At 40.5% G+C, this 19,508-nt stretch overlaps 1 protein-coding gene across 2 annotated transcripts in view; it reads right to left on the bottom strand.

Moving 5' to 3' along the window:
• MIER3 (MIER family member 3) overlaps positions 1–17,726 on the bottom strand; it is a 33,951-nt gene extending 16,225 nt beyond the window's left edge. For both annotated transcript variants that reach the window (XM_044224462.1, XM_044224472.1), the window contains exons 1-7: positions 17,710–17,726; positions 16,237–16,261; positions 13,051–13,196; positions 4,093–4,227; positions 2,137–2,257; positions 1,092–1,177; positions 820–892 (exon numbers count right to left, since the gene is read on the bottom strand). In XM_044224462.1, coding sequence (XP_044080397.1) covers positions 820–892; positions 1,092–1,177; positions 2,137–2,257; positions 4,093–4,227; positions 13,051–13,196; positions 16,237–16,261; positions 17,710–17,718 — 595 coding nt within the window. In that variant the 5' untranslated portion in view covers positions 17,719–17,726. The remainder of the gene's footprint in view (positions 1–819; positions 893–1,091; positions 1,178–2,136; positions 2,258–4,092; positions 4,228–13,050; positions 13,197–16,236; positions 16,262–17,709) is intronic.
• Positions 17,727–19,508: the final 1,782 nt, after the last annotated feature.

The raw sequence follows: 19,508 nt of genomic DNA, 5'->3' as shown, positions 1-19,508 counted from the left end.
AGGGACAAACTGACTCCTTAGGGAAAGTCAAATGTGCACAGTCAAATCTCCAGGCTTCCCAAGTTCAGCTAGGGAAATGTATCTGTATTTTTATTTTCCACCGTATTTTCAGAACCAATTATAACTGGGATCTACCAAAAATGTGAAGAAAAACCAATTACACTTAAGTAGGGGTGTACAAAAAAAGAAACAGAATTGTTCTATCACCTTCTCTTTCAGGGCTTGTACAGAAGAATTTCTTCTAGAGTCTTTATTCATCAAGAGTTTTCTTTGCAAGACCATTTTATCTCTAATGTGCTCATTATCTCAGGTTGTAAGATTCTACCCACTTCTACTAGAGTGGGATGTAGGTCAATCAGATGTACCTGCAGAGGCATTCCATGACTTTACCTGGTGCCTTAGCATACCCGTAGGGCTAAGAAGTACTGTATAAAGACAGAACTGGTTCTCTAAATCTGTTAATTTTGATATATTATTCCTGAGTCAGGCCTAAACTTTCACTGACTCCAAATCTATCTCTACACTGCCAAGGCTGAGGGCACCTTGGTTGCTCAGTTGGTTAAGCATCTGCCTTTGGCTCCAGTCATGATCCTGGGATTGAGCCCCACAATGGCCTCCTGTCTTGGTGGGGAGTCTGCTTCTCCCTCTCCCTCTGCAGTTCCCCCTACTTGCACATTCTCTCTTTCTCTAATAAATAAATAAAATCTTCCCCCCAAAATGATGTATACTCCCTAGGTTGATATATAAACAAATAAACAAACATATTAAGGGATAGTTTGACCTACCAAATAGTATCAAAATCAAAACCAAGAATCTTACCTTTCTCATCACCATCATACTCTCCAAGGTAAGGGGGAATCTCTGCCTGATACTGTAAACCAATCATTATTTCCTACAAGAAAATTCAGAAGTAAAAACAACTTATTAAAAATACACTGAAAAAACCAGTTCCAACTCATTAATGAGTTACTACAAGTTGAAAGAACTTTCATCTCACAACAGCAAAATTATCTTGTTACTTCAGAAATGTTTTTAAAAGCTACTTTAGTCCAAACTATCCACTAAGTTATTATGATGGTAACTCAACTTACTTTCCTCAAATCTTCAGGTGAGTTACCGCTGTCTGTTTCAACATCTTCAACTTCTGATTCCTTATCCCCATCACATGTAGTATTTGCTAAAAAAAAAAAAAAATCAAATTTTAAAAAGAGTTTTACTGCTTGTTTTTGCAGCACATGTCCCTGGCACATGGTATTTTATAAAAAATCTGTTGAATGAATGAGATCAGCACAAATATACTCAACTTATTGTACTATTTACATTTTAACACTAGTCAAAACAAGACACTGAAAATACTAAGAAAGTGTATAGTATCCTTAAGATTTTTTTGGTCTACTGTCAAACAGTTTCCGAAGGCAAAGGAAAACCACTATGTTCACCTTTAAAAAAAACAGAAAGCAGTAGAGTTCTTTTATGCTAACCCAGAATGGGACACAAACAAAGAGGTGCATATTAAGTCCATCAAAACTGTTTTTGCGCACATACAACTGTATGTGTATTTGCATTTATTTGTTAAGTGGGTAGTTCTTCTATGATCAAAATACCTAAAAAAATAAGCAAGACTATAGGTAAGAAATTATTTTACTTCAAAGACGTTTTAAATATTACTGATATACATTAAGGGGTAACACCAAGAACTAAAAAGAAGAAAAAAGAATTAAATCACTAAAAAGATAAATAATACTTATTGAGCATCTGATGGTTTTCAAAACCAGGAGAGTAAAGGGCCTTCTAAAACAAGTCCAAGAAATGTCCATAAAATTTCATGGTTGAAGAACTAAGATTGGTTACCATAGCAACAGATGAATCTTGGGAAAGAAAATAGACAGCTTTGCAAAACTAACCAAATGTTTTAAGTTTTAAAACAACATATTAGTTCAACTTTACCCCAATAAAAAGTTACAATCGTATTTGGATTATAACAGAATTATATTTCCATTAAGTAAAACACTTAGAATATTTTGACGAACTCTTTTGTTGTTTTGTTTTATGTCTGACAAACTAGTGAATGCCATAAAACATACTTGAGCCAGAGCATCGGTGCTACTATTAATCAGTAACGACTGAGTTTCTTACATCGTAAAGGCCTAGGGAAGAAATCGGAAGTTTCATGGGAAGTCACAGATGGTGTCAGGTCATCGGCAGAAGACTGAGTTTCCTCATCATCACCTGACAATAGGTCTTTTGCTATTTCCTCCTATAAGAATAAGAATGCAGTGCTGGAGTTAGAAATTACTACATCTCATAAAAAAAATTTTTCATTTAAAAAAAGAATAATACTTCATCAACTTCATACTATTTATAAACACTATGTATTATGATACAATTAAAAACTTGTTGAGGGGCGCCTGGGTGGCTCAGTGGGTTAAGCCGCTGCCTTCGGCTCAGGTCAGGATCTCAGAGTCCTGGGATCGAGCCCCGCATCGGGCTCTCTACTCAGCGGGGAGCCTGCTTCCTCCCCTCTCTCTGCCTGCCTCTCTGCCTGCTTGTAATCTCTGTCTGTCACATAAATAAATAAAATCTTTAAAAAAAAAACAAAAAACTTGTTTAAAGTCCCTTAGTTTTGAGAAAAGTAAGTATGAAATGCTCCTATAATTTACTTCATGTATATAAATACTTAATAACACTTGGTACTTAACTATGTATAATATTTATTAACAGATTAAGTCTGCCTAACTCACAGAGGAGCAGAAAGCTTATCTGAACCTGCAGGCTAATTTTTAGTGAATTTACAACAAAAATAATCTTTTTTTTTTTAAGATGTTATTTATTGATAGAGAGAGACACAACAAGAGAGGGAACTCAAGTAAGGGGAGTGGGGAGGGAGAAGCAGGCTTCCTGCCAAGCAGGAAGCCTGATGCAGGGCTCGATCCCAGGACCCGGGGATCATGACCTGCGCCAAAGGCAGACACTTAATGACTGAGCCACCCAGGCACCCCAAAAATCATCTTATTTCTATGTGAGTAAAAATTAAACTCACTTTCTACTAATATAAATAAACAAAACCAAAAAATTCTCCAATAATTAAAAAAAAAAATCTAACCAATGAAAAACTCTGACTAGTGATATAATTTTAAAAGAAACAGGTTTGAATTAACTTTTATCTAAGGATATAGTCATCTGTGTTCTGGTACATAGTAGGCACTCAATATTTCCTGGGTGACTGCAGTCATTAAGATGTGGTACATTAATACCACATTTGACTGAAAAAGGGGAACAACAAAACTCACAGGAAGAGGTTCCAAGATGTGGATTCCTCTCCCTGTCTGAGATCTGAAAGGCAAGGAAAGCTTTCCAGAGACCATAGAAAGTTAGCAGAGACTGTGGCTGTATGAACTTTCCTCAGCAGGGACTATGCCTTCCCTGCAACCAACAATGTTACAGATATATCACCAAGACCTTGGCTGCTGTGGCTGCTGCCACTCACAGAGCCCAAGAAAACAGAACTTCTCTCCAACCATGCCACATCTAAGCCAGCTTGGTTTGAAGGCTTCTGGAGGGGATTTATTAATCAATAGATCCAAGAGTTCAGAAGATCAAAAACAGGGCAAAATCTAAGTTTAGATACAATACGTCAACATAGGAAAGATAAACTTTATGGGAGAACACTCAAACATACGAAGTATTAAGAAGCCATTAACACTTTTGAAGCAGTGTAATCAAAACCAAACAATATTTAAATCGGTCACAATAATGATAAAGAGCAATGGGTCAATAAGAAATTTACATTTCAGAAACATAAAATGCTTTCAGTTAAAAGGAAACTAATAAAAACATCCAATGGTAATAAATCTGGAATTTTTCTTTTTTTAAAAAATTTTATCTTATTTTTTTTTCAGTGTTCCAAAAATTCATTGTTTATGCACCATACCCAGTGCTCTATGCAATACATGCCCTCCATAATACCCACCACCAGGCTCACCCATACCCCACCACCCCCTAAGACCCTCAGTTTGTTTCTCAGAGTCCACAGTCTCTCATAGTTTGTCTCCCCCTCCAATTTCCCCCAACTCACTAAACGCCTGTACTCACTTTGTCTAGTGTCATGTCTGGTAGTTCATCAGCAAGTTCACTTGGGGAGCTATTTGCACTGGAATTTGCCACTGCTGGAATTGTAGGTTCATAGCCATAGAATGCCAGTAAATCTTCTAGAGGCATGTTTCCTTCCTATTCAAGCCAGGACACAAACATAAGCTCAGTAGATGTCACAATACAGAAGCACAGATAAACTGTGATGCCATTAATGTTCATAAAACACATTTTCAAAAAAACAGCAGTATCATACCAAAGCCAAATTTTAGTTGTTCTTTTTGTACTATTGCTAGAAAACGGGCTCAAACACTTAAGAGTATTATTAATATATTAACAAAAACCCTAATGATTAATATCTTCATTTTTATTTCCAGCAGCATTTTACTCTTTAAAAAATTCCTCAAATATTTGCTTTAGTGATCTTTTTTTTTAAAACATTCACATTAGTATAAAGATTTACCTTGAAAGAAGTCACAATTAATCAATCAATAACTTCATGTAATATTCAGCTTGTTTCCTTGGACTTAACAACTGATCACTTGGTTTACTCTTCATGTTAATTAGATGATAGCTGAAGGGCAATCACTGCTAAGCAATCACTAATACTAATAATACTTATACATTATACACTAATACTAATAATACTTATACATTACTATTCAAAATTATCCTTTTATATTACTAACACTTTATCTGTACTCTGTACAACTGTTTTAAGTTTCTATCTTATAAACACCTAATGAAGTTAGTATCATTGCACCATCTTAGAGGTGACAAAACAGAGGTTTAGTTCTGGGTTCAAATCCCAGTGCCAGTTCACTTACTTGCAGCAATGCTTTGATAAAAGTAAATACTTTGGCTGCAGTGCTTCCTATGTTATGAATACCTATGCTATGCCACATTTTGGTACACTTTTCCCCCAACTAATCCATCTGAAAATAAGTGGTGTATCACCTTTTCAAAAATTCAACTACTAAAGTGTATACAACTATTCATAATTATTTAAATATATAAATACAAAATATATATCTATAGATTAGATTAATCTGCTCAACATTTTAGGAAATATTTATGCTCATCTATTAAGAAATTCATTAAGCTTGCCTATAGGTTTAGTTTTCCCTTTAAGGCAAAATGCCAAAGTAATGAAGCAAAAGCATGAAAATGCTAAAGTGGAGTATGTAAAACATGTCCTCAGCAGATCACAAAGTGAGTTGAAATGAGCCATTTGTGATTTCTAGAAACATACTGCCTGCCAGGCTCAGGGAGGTACCCAAGAATCTGACTTTCACCTTTACAGGTCTAGAACTTGTATTTTTCACTGTGCCTGATTCAAACAGATTCATGCTAAATGAACTTAGAATAAGGTTTATAACAGAATTTGACTTTGTAAATTTGCAGTAGGAGACCTATGCCTTTCCAGTGACCATACCAAACATGTCACTCATGAAATCCTTTCAGCTTGGGATTGAAATCAGTTAAAAAGCTGTTTTAGTAGCATGGAGTCAGCAGAAATGGAGTTGGAAGGTCATCCATGCCATGAGGAAACCTCATCAATTATTCTTCTCTCAAACCAAAGAAAAGAACCCCTCAAATGTGCCCAGAACCAGATTCAGTCTCTCTAACCCTGCTCCTTGCAGATTCCATGCAGCCCATTCCCTTTGGCTCATATCAGTTCTAAGAGGAGATTGCGTTGCGTCGCACCTGTCTGTAGTACTTCTTCAAAACCTCAAAGTTTCTATGTCAATTTTCATGCATCATACACTAATAGTCCACCTTTCCATCAACACAGCATTTACTGGGTTCTAGGTACTATGCAGAGGTTGCTAGCTATAGATACAGAGATTTATAGAAAATCCCTGCTCTCAATGAGTTCAGTCTTGATGGAAGAAACCGGTAAGTTAACAATTACAATACAATGTGGTGACTGCAATAATCAATTCCAAAAATGGTAGATACATTGATAGATAAGAGAAGTGAAGAACTAAACTGTAGGAATAATGGCATACATGAGATTAGGGAGGTGCCACATAGGGGGCAAAGACCAAGCTAAGCATCATTCGACAGATGAGAGCTATGTACTAGGGCCTTCTGGTGTGTCATAAGAAACACCGACTGAGCAGTTACTGGGTACCAGTAAGCCACTGTACCAAGTGCTGGTATGAAAAAGAGGTCTTGCCCTTCTACAGTGCACAGTCTGGGGGACCAGGGTGGTAGGGGAAGAGGGTGGCGGGGGATAATGACAATACCCAAATACAAAACTGTCAATTATGATGAATCCAAAGGAAATAAACAGGGTCCTGAAATACAGAATAATGTATACTTTCACAAGGTCAAAGGGAAGATAGAGAGTGCCCTTTACTCCCAGGGCAATGGGAAGTGAATGAAAACTAAAAAAAAAAAAGGGGGGGGGGTGAAGGAGGAGTGCCATGACTTTATTTTTTCTTAAATGTTGGGGAGTTACATAAGGAAAAGGTTGAGGAGATGGAGAGAGAAGAGAAAAGCAGGGAGACCACCTAAGGGTTCCATGATGGATTAAGATAGGATATAAACATGGAGAAAAGTAAATAGATGATATATATTCTAAGGTGGAATGAAATGAGCTCCTGGATGTGGGAATGAAAACAATGCCTCTCCAGATTTCTATTTAAGCAACTCTATTTGAGTAAAAGTGGTAACTTTTATTGAGATAGAAAGGACTGAAGAAGGGGTGCTTGGGTGGCCCAGTAAGTTAAACGAGCCTTCAGCTCAGATCATGATCCCAGAGTCCTGGGACTGAGTCCCACATTGGGCTTCCTGCTCAGAGGGGAGCCCTTCTCCTTCTCCCTCTGCCGGCTGCTCCCCCTGCTTGTGCTCTCTCTCTCTCTCTGTCAAATAATAAAACCTTTGGAAAAAAAAACAAAAACAAAGGACTGAAGGAAGGGTTTCTGAAGGAAACAAGAGTTCTGCAGAAGACAAAAGTTAAGTTGGAGAGGACTATGAAACATCTAAGTAGAAGAGTTAAGTTGGCCAGCAGCCTAGTGTTCACAGATCAGGATGGGCTAGAGATATAAATCTGGCATTTGTTAGCATCTAGATGATACCTAAAGCCAAAGGTGAGAGGACAGACAGAAAAGAGAAGGGAGTATCAGAAGAACTTCCAGATACATCACCCTAGAAGATGATGGGCTATGTCTGAAAAATTTTAAGTACAATATACATTTTGAAAATAACATTCTAGGGGGGAGTAGAAGAATGAGAGCCCCAATTAAGGAAGGGTATTATCTGAGTGAAATTAAGAGAAAAGAATTTATTTCTTTACCTACTTGATAAAATGAATCAAAGTGACAGAGGAGTCTAAATGGATTGCCGGTTTCTGACCCGCGAAGGCTAAATACCTATAGTACTGTTATGAGACAGAAACATCAGACAAACTTGAAGGTGGACAATGGGGGGTAAATAACAATTCAAGGCAAAGGTGACGCAATGGGCTTGAATGAGGTCACCCAGAAAAGGCATATAGAGTGAGAAGACAAAAGCTAGAACTCTGGGAAATGCCATCAATTAAAATGCGGGCAAAGAAAGAATGGCCCATAAATACAAAAGAGGGAGATACCAGAGAGGAGAACTAAGAGAAAGCAGAATTACATAAGCTAAGGAAGAAGCAAGTGTGGATACCAGAGACAGTCACTTAGGCCAAATATCAAAGAAAAATCAAGTGAAAATAAAGAGAGACAGGAATTCTCTGTACCTGTCAAGCAGGAATTATTGGTGACCCTACAGCCTATTGGGAGAAACAAAGCTGAACTGATGGAGGGGAGAAGGTACTCTGAATGGACTGAATGTAGGGAGAAAGTATACACACTATAAAACAAGAATCACTAAAGGCAACACAGGGTTAAAAAAAATTTCTCCCAAATTTAGGAAACATATGAGTAGGATTTTCTATACTGAAATAAAAGAATAAGTGGGAAGAACAGGCTCAGGGCGGGAGGGATGGAATTACGAGTTAGCCTAGGATGTGGCATATACTCTTGGGACAGTAGGGGGAGAAGAAAGAATGAGTTTAAAAGTTAAATTTGTATGTGTGGGGTACACAGGTGATTCCAGGTAGTGACTCATGAAAACCCTACTTTCTCTATAAAGACAAAAGTATGATCATGTATTGAGGAAGATGGTGACTATCTTAGTGGAACTTCACCGACACATTCAAGGAATGACACTAGTTACCTAAAGGGAGGGGATGCTAAAATATAGAAATTACTTGTACTAAAACTTGTGTAGCAAAACTAGGAAAGGTGAATCCAATCTCTGTAACACTTCACAAATGAGGTTTCTATTAGACCTATTAATAAAGGACTTAACCCTCTGAAGCACAAAAGTTTTTTTTAAAAAATGGAATGAGTAAATCTCCATCTCTGAGATCTGTGTGGCTAGATCTAACAGCTTAGAAGTTTGATCCAGCACCTTATCCCAGGTGGAAGATTTTTCTCCTTTTTCTCAGGCATTTCATTGACCCTAAACTTTAAGGGGTGTATTTGAGTCTAGTCATCCTTATAAATGAACTATTTTCTAACTCAAAGGTTTTGTATCAGAAGAATATAAAATCTAGAGGCAGAGGACTAACTGCTAACCGTTACTGTAGGCAAATCACCTAACTCCTCTCACCTACATTTCTTCAACTGTACAAAAAAGTATCATAATTTCCTTGATCCTATGATGCATAACCTCACATACCAGAAATCAGGATGCATCCCACTACCAATGTACACATCTCCCATAGTATTGTTCCTCCCTGCCCCATCTATATTATTTCTACATCTGTAGATTTCACAATCAACAAGGACTCTTAACCAAGGAAATAATGCTAATACTTACCTGATACACCTGATGGTGTTCCTGGATTGATCAAAAGAAATTGTCTAAGTGAAGTGTAGAACAATTTTCATATAACACCAGTCTAATATCTTAAAATGTGCATTGCAAAAACAGTATACCTGTAGTTTTAAAAACTTAATAAAAAAAAAACCCACAAAACAGGAAGGATCTATACCAAAGTGTAAGTGGAAGAAAAGGTGATTTTTACTTTCTCGTTTCACAATGAATATCAAGTGAGAAATCTACAAATTATTGTAAAGAAATTCTCTAAAAGTTATAGCTGGAGACTATTAAATTAAAACTTCATAAAACAGTAACATGAATAAACTATAGTAAGACACAATGTAAACCTTATTTTATATGTTTCATAACATATATCTAGTCACAAAATGTATTCTCTATACCAAAGTTCTACTATACAAAATCTGTTTTTATCTCTTATTTTTAATACATACTGTACCAAAAATCTGTAAGCACTAAAATACAGCCATATTTATAGTCTATAAACTATCAAGTTTACAACAAATATAAAAACTACTTGTAATTTCTAAAATCAAACATTAACATCAAGCCCCTAAGACTGTGAACAGGTAAGAACACCTAAATCAGTATTCCAATAATAAAAGATTAACAAGAGTACTTTAAATGATATAGAAATAATTTTAAATTTCTTCTATAAATGATCTTTACTCTTTGTATTTGTGACTTTATCTGCTGTTTATTCAATTTCTCATTTCATTAAACATCAACAAAGAATAGAGACCACATCTACATAGTTAAGCTTTACCACAGATAAGAGTTATAGTTCAGAGGAAGTGGGCAGTCACTCTTAGAAATAGCTCCTCTTGTCCATTGTTCCATAAGAGAATGATTAGGCTTCTAAGTGGAGACATAGTTCTTAGGTCTTCACTTGAATCTGTTTAAAGATCACCTGTAGTGGGGCACCTAGGTGGCTCAGTGGGTTAAGCCTCTGCCTTTGGCTCAGGTCATGATCCCAGGGTCCTGGGATCGAGCCCCACATCAGGCCCTCTGCCTGGCGGGGAGCCTGCTTCCCCCTCTCTCTGCCTGCCTCTCTGCCCACTTGTGATCTCTCTCTCTCTCTTTCTCTGTCAAATAAATAAATAAATAAATAAAATCTTAAAAAAAAAAAAAAAAAGATCACTTATAGTTTTCTGAAATTTCCAAAAATGTCATAAAATGCCAAGAAGCAAAACTGTCCAAGTACAGAAAAGTTGAAATAAAGACCTAATTTTTCTGAATTATCAAATTCAGTGATAGATACCACTACAAAGCAAAAAATTAATTGCCAGTGTTTATTTTTTTAAGATTTTTATTTATTTGACAGAGAAATAATGTTTTGTTTTGTTTTTTTAAGATTATATTTATTTGACAGAGAGAGAGAGAGATCACAAGCAGGCAGAGAGGCAGGCGGGGCGGAGGGAAGCAGGCTCCCTGCTGAGCAGAGAGCCCAATGCAGGGCTCGATCCCAGGACCCTGGGACCATGACCTGAGCCAAAGGGAGAGGCTTTAACCCACTGAGCCACCCAGGCGCCCCGACAGAGAGATAATGTTAGCTGGATTATAATTCTCAGTTATTCTAGGCTACCCATCATAAGAGCTGGGAAGGAAGTGCCTGAATAAAGCCAAGGCAGAGCTCAAGACTCTTGGACATCTTTTCTTATCAAAAGACACCATTTAATCATCACCCCTGAAAGGAGCAGCAATACCCTAAACTTTTCTTAATTATTTCCCAACCATTTTATCTCCATATTCTCAAATCTGTTTAGCTATACATTGGTTTGTTTTTTTTTTTAAATGATTAAATCTAACAGCAATTTTTTTGGGTTAATTTGTCAAGTGAATGAACACGTTTAGAAATTTTCAGGTCTACCAGAGCAAGCCTGGGATCTAGATCCTCAAGACTGCCTCTATTTCCCTGTATATGAACATGAAGGAAGTTTTGCAATAAGAATTCATCTCTGCCTTACAAAGACAGCAGAAGAGATTATATAAGAATATGTCTTGTCCCTGTACCCCTGGAGCTAATAATACATTATATGTTTACTAAAAAGTAAAAAAAAATTTTTAGAAATTAAAAAAAAAAAAAATGGGGACGCCTGGGTGGCTCAGTTGGTTGGACGACTGCCTTCGGCTCAGGGCGTGATCCTGGAGTCCCGGGATCGAGTCCCACATCAGGCTCCCAGCTCCATGGGGAGTCTGCTTCGCTCTCTGACCTTCTCCTCGCTCATGCTCTCTCTCACTGTCTCTCTCTCTCAAATAAATAAATAAAATCTTTAAAAAAAAAAAAATGGTGATATTAAACCACCTCTTTTGATATTGATAGAATAAATAAGATATTAAAAAAAAAACAGGAAAAAAAAGAAAAGAATGTGTCTTGTCTTCGTGAAGAAAAAGAGGTATAAAAACTCAAAGGATTGGGCGCCTGGGTGGCTCAGTGGGTTAAGCCTCTACCTGCGACCCAGGTCATGATCTCAGGGTCCTGGGATCTGGTCCCGAATCCTGAATCGGGTTCTCTGCTTGACAGGGAGCCTCCTTCCCCAACTTTCTATGCCTGCCTCTCTGCCTACTTGTGATCTGTCAAATAAATAAATAAAATCTTAAAAAAAAACAAAGGATTATTATTATTTAATATTATTCCTGAAAGCTTTTGTTATTCTGAGCTGATCAGAAATGTGCAAATAAGATTAATTTATAGATAATTATCCAACATTTTTTCAAATCACCCCTATGGAGACCTCTCTCTATAGTCCTGGTATAAATATGTGTTTAAAATCCAGTTTGGGGCACCTGGGGGGCTCAGTGGGTTAAAGCCTCTGCCTTCGGCTCAGGTCATGATCCCAGGGTCCTGGAATGGAGCCCCACATCGGGCTCTCTGCTCCTGGGGAGCCTGCTTCCTCCTCTCTCTCTCTCTCTCTCTCTCTGCCTGCCTCTCTGCCTACTTCTGATCCCTGTCAAATTAATAAATAAAATCTTAAAAAAATAAAATAAATAAAATCCAGTTCATTTCCATCTCTATTGATTTTAGGTTTAAGAAGTTACAAACTACTATTATTGCCAACTTTTTAAAAGATGACTGAGGGGTGGAAAATGGGACATTATTTAAAAGATGACTGAGGGGTGGAAAATGGGACATATTTTACAATTAAAAACAGAGTAGGGCACCTGAGTGGCTCAGGCGCCCCTACTCTATTTTTTAATCAGTCATTAAGCATCAGCCTCAGCTCAGGTCATGATCCCACAGGGTCCTGTGACCAAGCCCCACATCAGGCACCCCTCTCAATGGGAAGCCTGCCTCTCCCTCCCATTCCCCCTGCTTGTGTTCCCTCTCTCGCTGTCTCTCTCTCTCTCTCTCTCAAAAAATCGTAAAAAAAAAAAATAGAGTAAAACTTTTTCTCTTTCAACATTCTTTCAGTATTCTACCAGATTACAAGCTATTTAAAGGAAGAGACTTCTGGGGTGCCTGGGTGGCTCAGTGGGTTAAGCCACTGCCTTCGGCTCAGGCCATGATCTCAGGGTCCTGGGATTGAGTCCTGCATTGGGCTCTCTACTCAGCAGGGAGCCTACTTCCCTCTCTCTCTCTCTGCCTGTCTCTTTGCCTACTTGTGATCTCTCTCTATCAAATAAATAAATAAAATCTTTAAAAAAAAAAAAAAGGAAGAGACTTCTCCCTGTATCCACTGCGGTGTTTAATTAAACTCAAGTGTTACCCTCAGTAGAATAATGTGGTTTAATGCACTGGGCTGGACTACAATTCAGCAACAAGTCTAGGACCCACAGTTCTCTATATCTCATTATGTAAGATTCTCATCTGTAAGATGACAACACATACCTACTTCACTGTGCCTCAAATACTTAAAAATTAGATTAAGAGCTATAAAATAATTTTTAAAGATTAAGTGAAAATTTACTTATTAGGCTTTCCTTCAAAATAATGAGAAAATCAGTGACAGTCCATAAAAGGTCAAAAACAAAGACGCTGAACCTGTTTTTATCTCAGGTAGATGGTAAAATAATATATAATACAATATCAAAATCTTTACTCTAAGTTTGTTATTAAAATATGAAAGTAAAATCCTTTACCTTTTCCAAGTCTTCAATTTCAGAACTGAAGTTTTTACCCTCATCCATCATTTCCTCTTCTTCAAGAGTTCTTTCATCATCATAGTCATGAACCAACATCTCAGCAGTAGGGTCAAAATCATGATCCTCAGAAGACAAAGACCCAACTGGAATGAAACAAACTGAGTCACTTTACATATTCACAACACTACTTACAAGAAAAAATAATTTGTGTTCTTCTGCCACTTCCTTTTAATGTTTATGTGTGAGCTTTATTAAATGCATTTACTATATACTTAACAGGTTATAAAGACCATATAGTTCTGAAAAGATATCTATATCAGCAAAAGAACAAGGCAGAGTAATTTAAAAACATGTTAATAAAAGTCCAGTCCATGAGAACAGAACCTATATTGGCAGCAAAATGATTTAAACAGAGGAGTCCTAAAAATAAATGTTCTAAAAGTCAAACTTGTCAGTTTAATGCATTTGTCTAAAAGCAACAGAAAAATGACAGACTATTTGTTAATGGAAGATTTCATAAGAAACTGTTATACGCTAAAGCTCAATACTTCAAGCAAAGAGAATATATATGTTACCCTACTTACAACCCTCAAAGGTACAAAACACAATAGAAATCGGGTTCATAGGAAAAAATTCAAGTTTTTGAAAAGCAACTATACAGCTAATCGGTCTCTAAAAGTAGTGTGTCACTTTTCATGTCCAGAACTGTATTTCAAACTCTCCACACAGGCATTAAATTATAAGAGCATGCTTTTCTTTGGACGACTAATAAGGTAATTAGTTTTTAAAATAATGTGAAGGAAATATAGAAAAATCGTATCAATAGGTTTTTGAAAGATGCAATTTGTTCTGGCCAATTCATACTGGTTTATGAAATTGCAATGCTTTTCTAAGGCAAATGTGAAGTCTACAGGATACTCTGAAAAAGAAGTTGAGAAATGAGTAAAATTCACAATCCCAAGAGAATGAAACTGAATCTATGAAAAACAGAGTTTTCTCTGGTTTTCTCTAGTATCTAATTCAATTAGACCAGTTAACATAGGAGCAGGGAAGCAAAGAAGTACCAGAATCTTGGGGTAGAGGAAGGGGAAAGTGGAAGGAAATACATCTAACATGAAAAGTTTAGTCTGTTTTTAATAAAGCTATTTAATATTTTGAATTTCAAACATTTAAGGACAGTATGAGATCATCCCAAAGTACTGACCTACTGCAAAGATTTTTCACTGTGAGAAAAAATACAGACGTAATTCCATGATCTTGTTTCTAAGTTTGGAGAACTCTAATTAGTCCTAAAAATAACACAATTTCTGTGGAACTCAATTATTTAGGAAGCTTACATTATGGTGTTTTTTTTTTAATGTTGAAAGATAGTATCAGTTCATTTTCAAACCTGTTGAAATACAGACGGTTTAACTTAATTTTAAGGAGAAAAATGAATAGTTACTGAAGAGCTCAAAAGCAGATCATCCACCATTATCAATTTCCTATTTTGAGGAATTTCTGGAAACCCCTGTGGTACCCAAAGTCTCAGGGATGAAATAGATGGTAACTCTTCTACCTCTTTAAGGCAGAACCCTGTCCTCTTTTGTAATTCCCATATCACTGGTCACTGTGCTCTTCCCTCTTAAAGTGGAAGGTATTCAGTTAAGGGCCAGAAATCAAAGGGCCTAAGGATCTACTCCTGCCTTTGTCCCTGGCCTGCTGAGACCTGAGGCAAGTCATTTAAACTTTCTGGGCCCAAGTCCAGTTTTTCATTTGTGAAATGCATAGTGTTGGCTTATATGACCTCAAGAGCCTCTTCTAAGTTCTAAAATTTTCTTGAAAATTGGCTAAGTGATTAAAAACAGGTTATAAAAGTTTGTTTAAACACCAAAGCCACAATGTCTTCTTGCTCTTTATTTGGATTGCAACTTCTTAAAAGCAGACAGTGATGCAAAATGGAAAAATTCCATTATCATCCAGATGTTTGGCATCATGTATATAAATACTCTTTTCCTGAAATCAGTTATGACAAAGAAATGTTTGTCTAAAAATTAGAAAAACTTTTTAAAACAATCTTTTAAATGTAAAGATATAGACAGCTATTTAAAAAATAACCACAAATTTCTTCTACTCTGTGACTAATTATTTTCTAATACCTTGAAGGATAATCAAGTGAGACCTTAAAAGTCAACTAAATACACAAAGTAATACGTAAGGAAATGGGCTGTTCACTAAGGCAACATGCTGCAAGGGAAGATTAGGGAGCTTTTACAGACTCTATTAACTAGGTGACTCTCAGTAGAGTTATTTAAAAGTCTTCTCAAGTGTAAAGTAAGGACTTGGAGTAGTTCAGAGATACTTTTCCTGGAGACTATTAGAGGGAAAAGAGACAGCCAAAAAAGGGCTGGAAAGGGGGTGAGAAACTGAAACAAAACTGTCCTCTCCATTATGGTATTCAAGGGAGCCAGAAACCCTAAACTGTATGCAATAATGCTACATAGACAGTTCAGGAGACAGTCCCTTGCTTTCATCAGAACCTGACAATGTTTCCCATTTCTAAAAGGTTAAACACGACTAGATCATCTAAGGTTGTCTCACCTCAAAAATTCTGTATCACCACTTTCACGTGACAAACTTGTAATTCTATGTTTCTTTTAAGGTGGGTAGCTTTACCTAACACTCAAGTTCCAATTTCAATAAATCTATAGTCATTTCTCAATTATGAAAAAATTTAGGAGACAAAATAAGGCGAGATGGGGAGTCATGGCTAGTTACGAAGCGATGTAAGCAATCCCAAAGTTTCAACAAATTAAAGAGCTGATTTCTTGGAAAAAAAAAAAAATTAAAACCTAAACTAATCTGGAAAAGTTAGTGGAAAGTTAATTCGGGATTAACTGTTTCAGGCTTGGAGAAAAAAACCGGTATGCGATAACTAAAGATATATTACTAAAAAGAACACTTGTCTGTTAGCAGCTTTGTAACAAGCTATTTTTTTAAACATGCAAGAAAAAAAAAAGAAAAGTGTAACTTCTCTGTCCTCAAACAACTTAATTACCAAAATGTACGCTGAAACTCTAAAAAACAAATGAAAAAACTCGCAGGACAATTTTTTGTGCAAAAACCTTTAGTAATATATCTCTGAGCCACTCCCCCCCCCATTACCCTTTGGGACCCATCAAGAGGTAAGAAAATAGGACAAACCTGGGCTCGAACTTCCAAAAGAAGCCTAGGAGAGAGAAGAAAACGTGCGGTTAGATCGCGCAGCCGAGGGGGGAAGAGGCAGCGCCGGCAACAGGGCGCAGAGGAGGCGGAGCCCAGAGCTCCTCCGCAGCTGCCAAAAGTACAAGACGTAGCTTCGCTCCAATCGCTCCCAGCCCCTTTCGGGCCCCTCTTGGCTGCCTCGCCTTCCTCCCCGAGTCCCCAGTGTGCAAACTCGCAGACCCGGGACGAAGCCCAGAGTCTAAGAGGCAACTCCAAGCCGCTCTTTGGAGCTCAGCAAGTTACAAAGCGGAGAAGCAAAACCCAGAGCAGTCGACTCACGGCATCGGTCCCCACTCCCCGGCATCGCGGAGTCCCCCATCCCACTCGGCTCTCCACGGACCCAAACACCACCTTCCAAAGCAAGACCCTTTCCTGGAAGGGAATCGTCCTCCGATCACCTAGTCTACCCCTGAGGCCCGAGAGCCCCAATTCCGAGGCTGTCCTCGGACCTGTGCGTAGGCCAGCTCGAAACTGGACACCCGCCCCCAAACCAAAGCGCAAACCCCCCATTCTCTCTCCCGAAACTGGAGGCGCGGCCCCTCAGTCCCAGAGATGCTAGTTCCTTCCAGGGTGTTCAGTCTCTCCTTAGGCCCGCCAGCGAGCCCCTCACCCCAGCGAGCTCCAGCCGAAGGGGCTCCTGCTGCGCCACCCCCTCCCCCCAGATCACCAGTCCCGGGGGACACGGCCGGGGCAGCTTTGCTAGCCCTGCCTCCCTCCTTCAGGCCAGAAGAAAGTGGGGTTACCGAGAGCCCCTAGATATAAGGTCGAGAGTCTTGGATTGCCCCCTTTACACCCAGGGGTTCCCGCACCTCCAGGGCTGCGGGGCGAGGAGTCCCGCTCGCCTACCGCGAAGCCCGGCGACCGTACATCCCGCTTGCCTCGGTGCCCGGAGCAAAGTGGAGAGAGAAAGCTCCTTGGCGCCGCAGCCCGGACCCAGTGGGCCGGGGGCACAGAGCACTCCTCCCGTAGGACAGTGGCGCAGCCCGCTCCCCGCCTTGCAATCCGGCCGCGGAGTGGGGGGGAGCTCGGCCGGTTTCCACCCACCCTGGCCCTAGAAAGCGGCGCGGAGGCTCCGGCGGCCCGCGTCAGCTACCCTGGAGCACGGCACGGCGCCGTCCCCAGGCCGAGGCTCGCTGCCGCCGGTCGCCACCTCCGGTCCGGCCCCGTCGCGCAGCCGGCTCGGGGCCGGAGCCGCCGCGGCCTAGTCCCGGAGGCAGACCGCTCCCGCGCCCGCTCCCGCCCCCCGGCCGGCCCCGCCACGGCCCGTTGCCTCCCCGCAGCCCCCGTCCCGCCGCGCCGCCCTCCGTGGAGCCGCGGGAAGGGGCCCGGGTCTCCCAGAGCGGCTCCAGAGGCGCCGGGCGCCGCTGGGCGCCCGCTGTAGCCCGGCCGCTCCTGCCCGGTTTCTCTGCTCACCTCCGCCATATTGGTACCTTTAGGGCGAACGAGCAGCGCCGAGCCCAGTCCCCGGATGGGGCGCCTGAGCCAATCGCAGCCGCCGCCGCCGCCGCCGCCGCCGCGGTCCGCCCGGCACCCGCCCGGCGGCGGAGGCGGCTCGGCCCCTTATAGGGCAGGGCGGCCCACGACGCCCCCGGCCCGCTCGCACGCCCACCCTGCCGGGAGCCCCACGCCGCACCCCGCGCCCCCTGCGGACCGGCCGATGCGCACCGGCGCTCACCCGCCCTTCGCCTTTCGGCTAGGAGTAAAGTTCCTGCCGAATTGGAGGCAAGTGGGGGACGAATGGAAACTCGGGCATGGGACGGACCCACGTCCAGGCAATCGAGGCCGAAGAGCCGGCCGGGGCAGCGGAGAATCGCTGGACGGACACTCTAGTCTGGTAGGACGTGGAGGAGGCGGGCAGGAGACGTGGAGGGACAACTCGACGGACGTCCCCAAGTGAGAAAGAAAGAAGGTGATCGATGCAGTAGACTGACGGACAAGAGAAATCCCTGGAAAATGGGAGAAGTGACTGATGGACGGCCGGGTCAGTCCAGAATGAGAGGACAGCGACCACGCACTTTGCAGTTTCCTCGAAGAGACCTGAGGAATGGAAGGGGCAGACCGGCATATCTTGGCTCTTGGAGTAGCTGGTGGAAGTGGTCATTTGCCATACAGGCTTTCAGAGATAGTGACATACAGAAGAACGGACAAAAAGATCATCAAGGCAAAGAATTTGAAGAGACTTGCGCAATTCAGAGGAGACGTTCATAAAATATAAACCGTGCATGTACCCCCAAAATTAGAACAATCCTAAGAGTTGTTAATTACGAAATAGTCCAGGGGATGACCCAGGGGTACACACTTGATAGACCTGTGGAAGAGCAAAACAGTATATCAGAGGCCCTGAACCGAGTCTCAAAAACTCTTCTTCCACCCCAAAAGGCCAAACTTTTGCTTATGGTCAAAAAGAAAACTAGTCCTATAGGCAAGTGGACGGATGGAGAAGGGAGGACAAGGCTTAACAGATATACCTATCCTTAACACGTGCCTTCTGGCCATTCGCTCTTCATTGGGAGAAGTAAGTCTAACTCCCGACAGATCCATATCCACACCGAACTACTTTAAGCAAGTACGCAGAAATATTTACTAACAAGTCACAGGTAGCCCACAGAAGTAAATCCTGCAAGTTCAAGTCATTATGCCAAGTCCTGTGGTACAGGATTGTCTTGAGGCCGGAAGCCAGAAATAACAACATATATAGAAAACAAAGTTTAAAAAAATGTGGAAGAGAGGCGCCTGGATGGCTCAGAGAGTTAAGCCTCTGCCTTTGGCCCAGATCATGATCTCAGGGTCCTGGGATTGAGCCCCACATCCAGCTCTCTGCTCAGCAGGGAGCCTGCTTGTGGTATATATCTCTCTCTCTGTCAAATAAATAAAATCTTCTTTAAAAAACGTGAAAGAGAAAAGTCTCTTGTAAGCTCCATGGATAAGGCAGATGCAAATACTCAGAGTAGTATGGCAGGACCCTACAGAGACTTGCTGAGGACAGTGATCTCAGACATTAGAGTTCTTCCAATTGTTGCTAAAACATGGCATGTTATATGACAGAGTTGAGGTTTTTGCTCACAAGTTGAGAACCTCCCATACTTTTAGTCCACACATGACAGGTCTGCTTTTATGCTGGGGTCACCTTTGATTCTCCCCTCCAAGAGCACATATGGAGGCTGAGGCTGAAGACTGGATTATGAATAGCAGGGGAAAGAATTACTTTCAAC

This window comes from Neovison vison, chromosome 1 (assembly GCF_020171115.1).
Source record: "Neovison vison isolate M4711 chromosome 1, ASM_NN_V1, whole genome shotgun sequence".
NCBI classification, from domain to species: Eukaryota; Metazoa; Chordata; class Mammalia; order Carnivora; family Mustelidae; genus Neogale; species Neogale vison.
The sequence above is the reverse complement of the archived record's forward strand: the minus strand, read 5'-3'. Positions and strand labels throughout refer to the sequence as shown.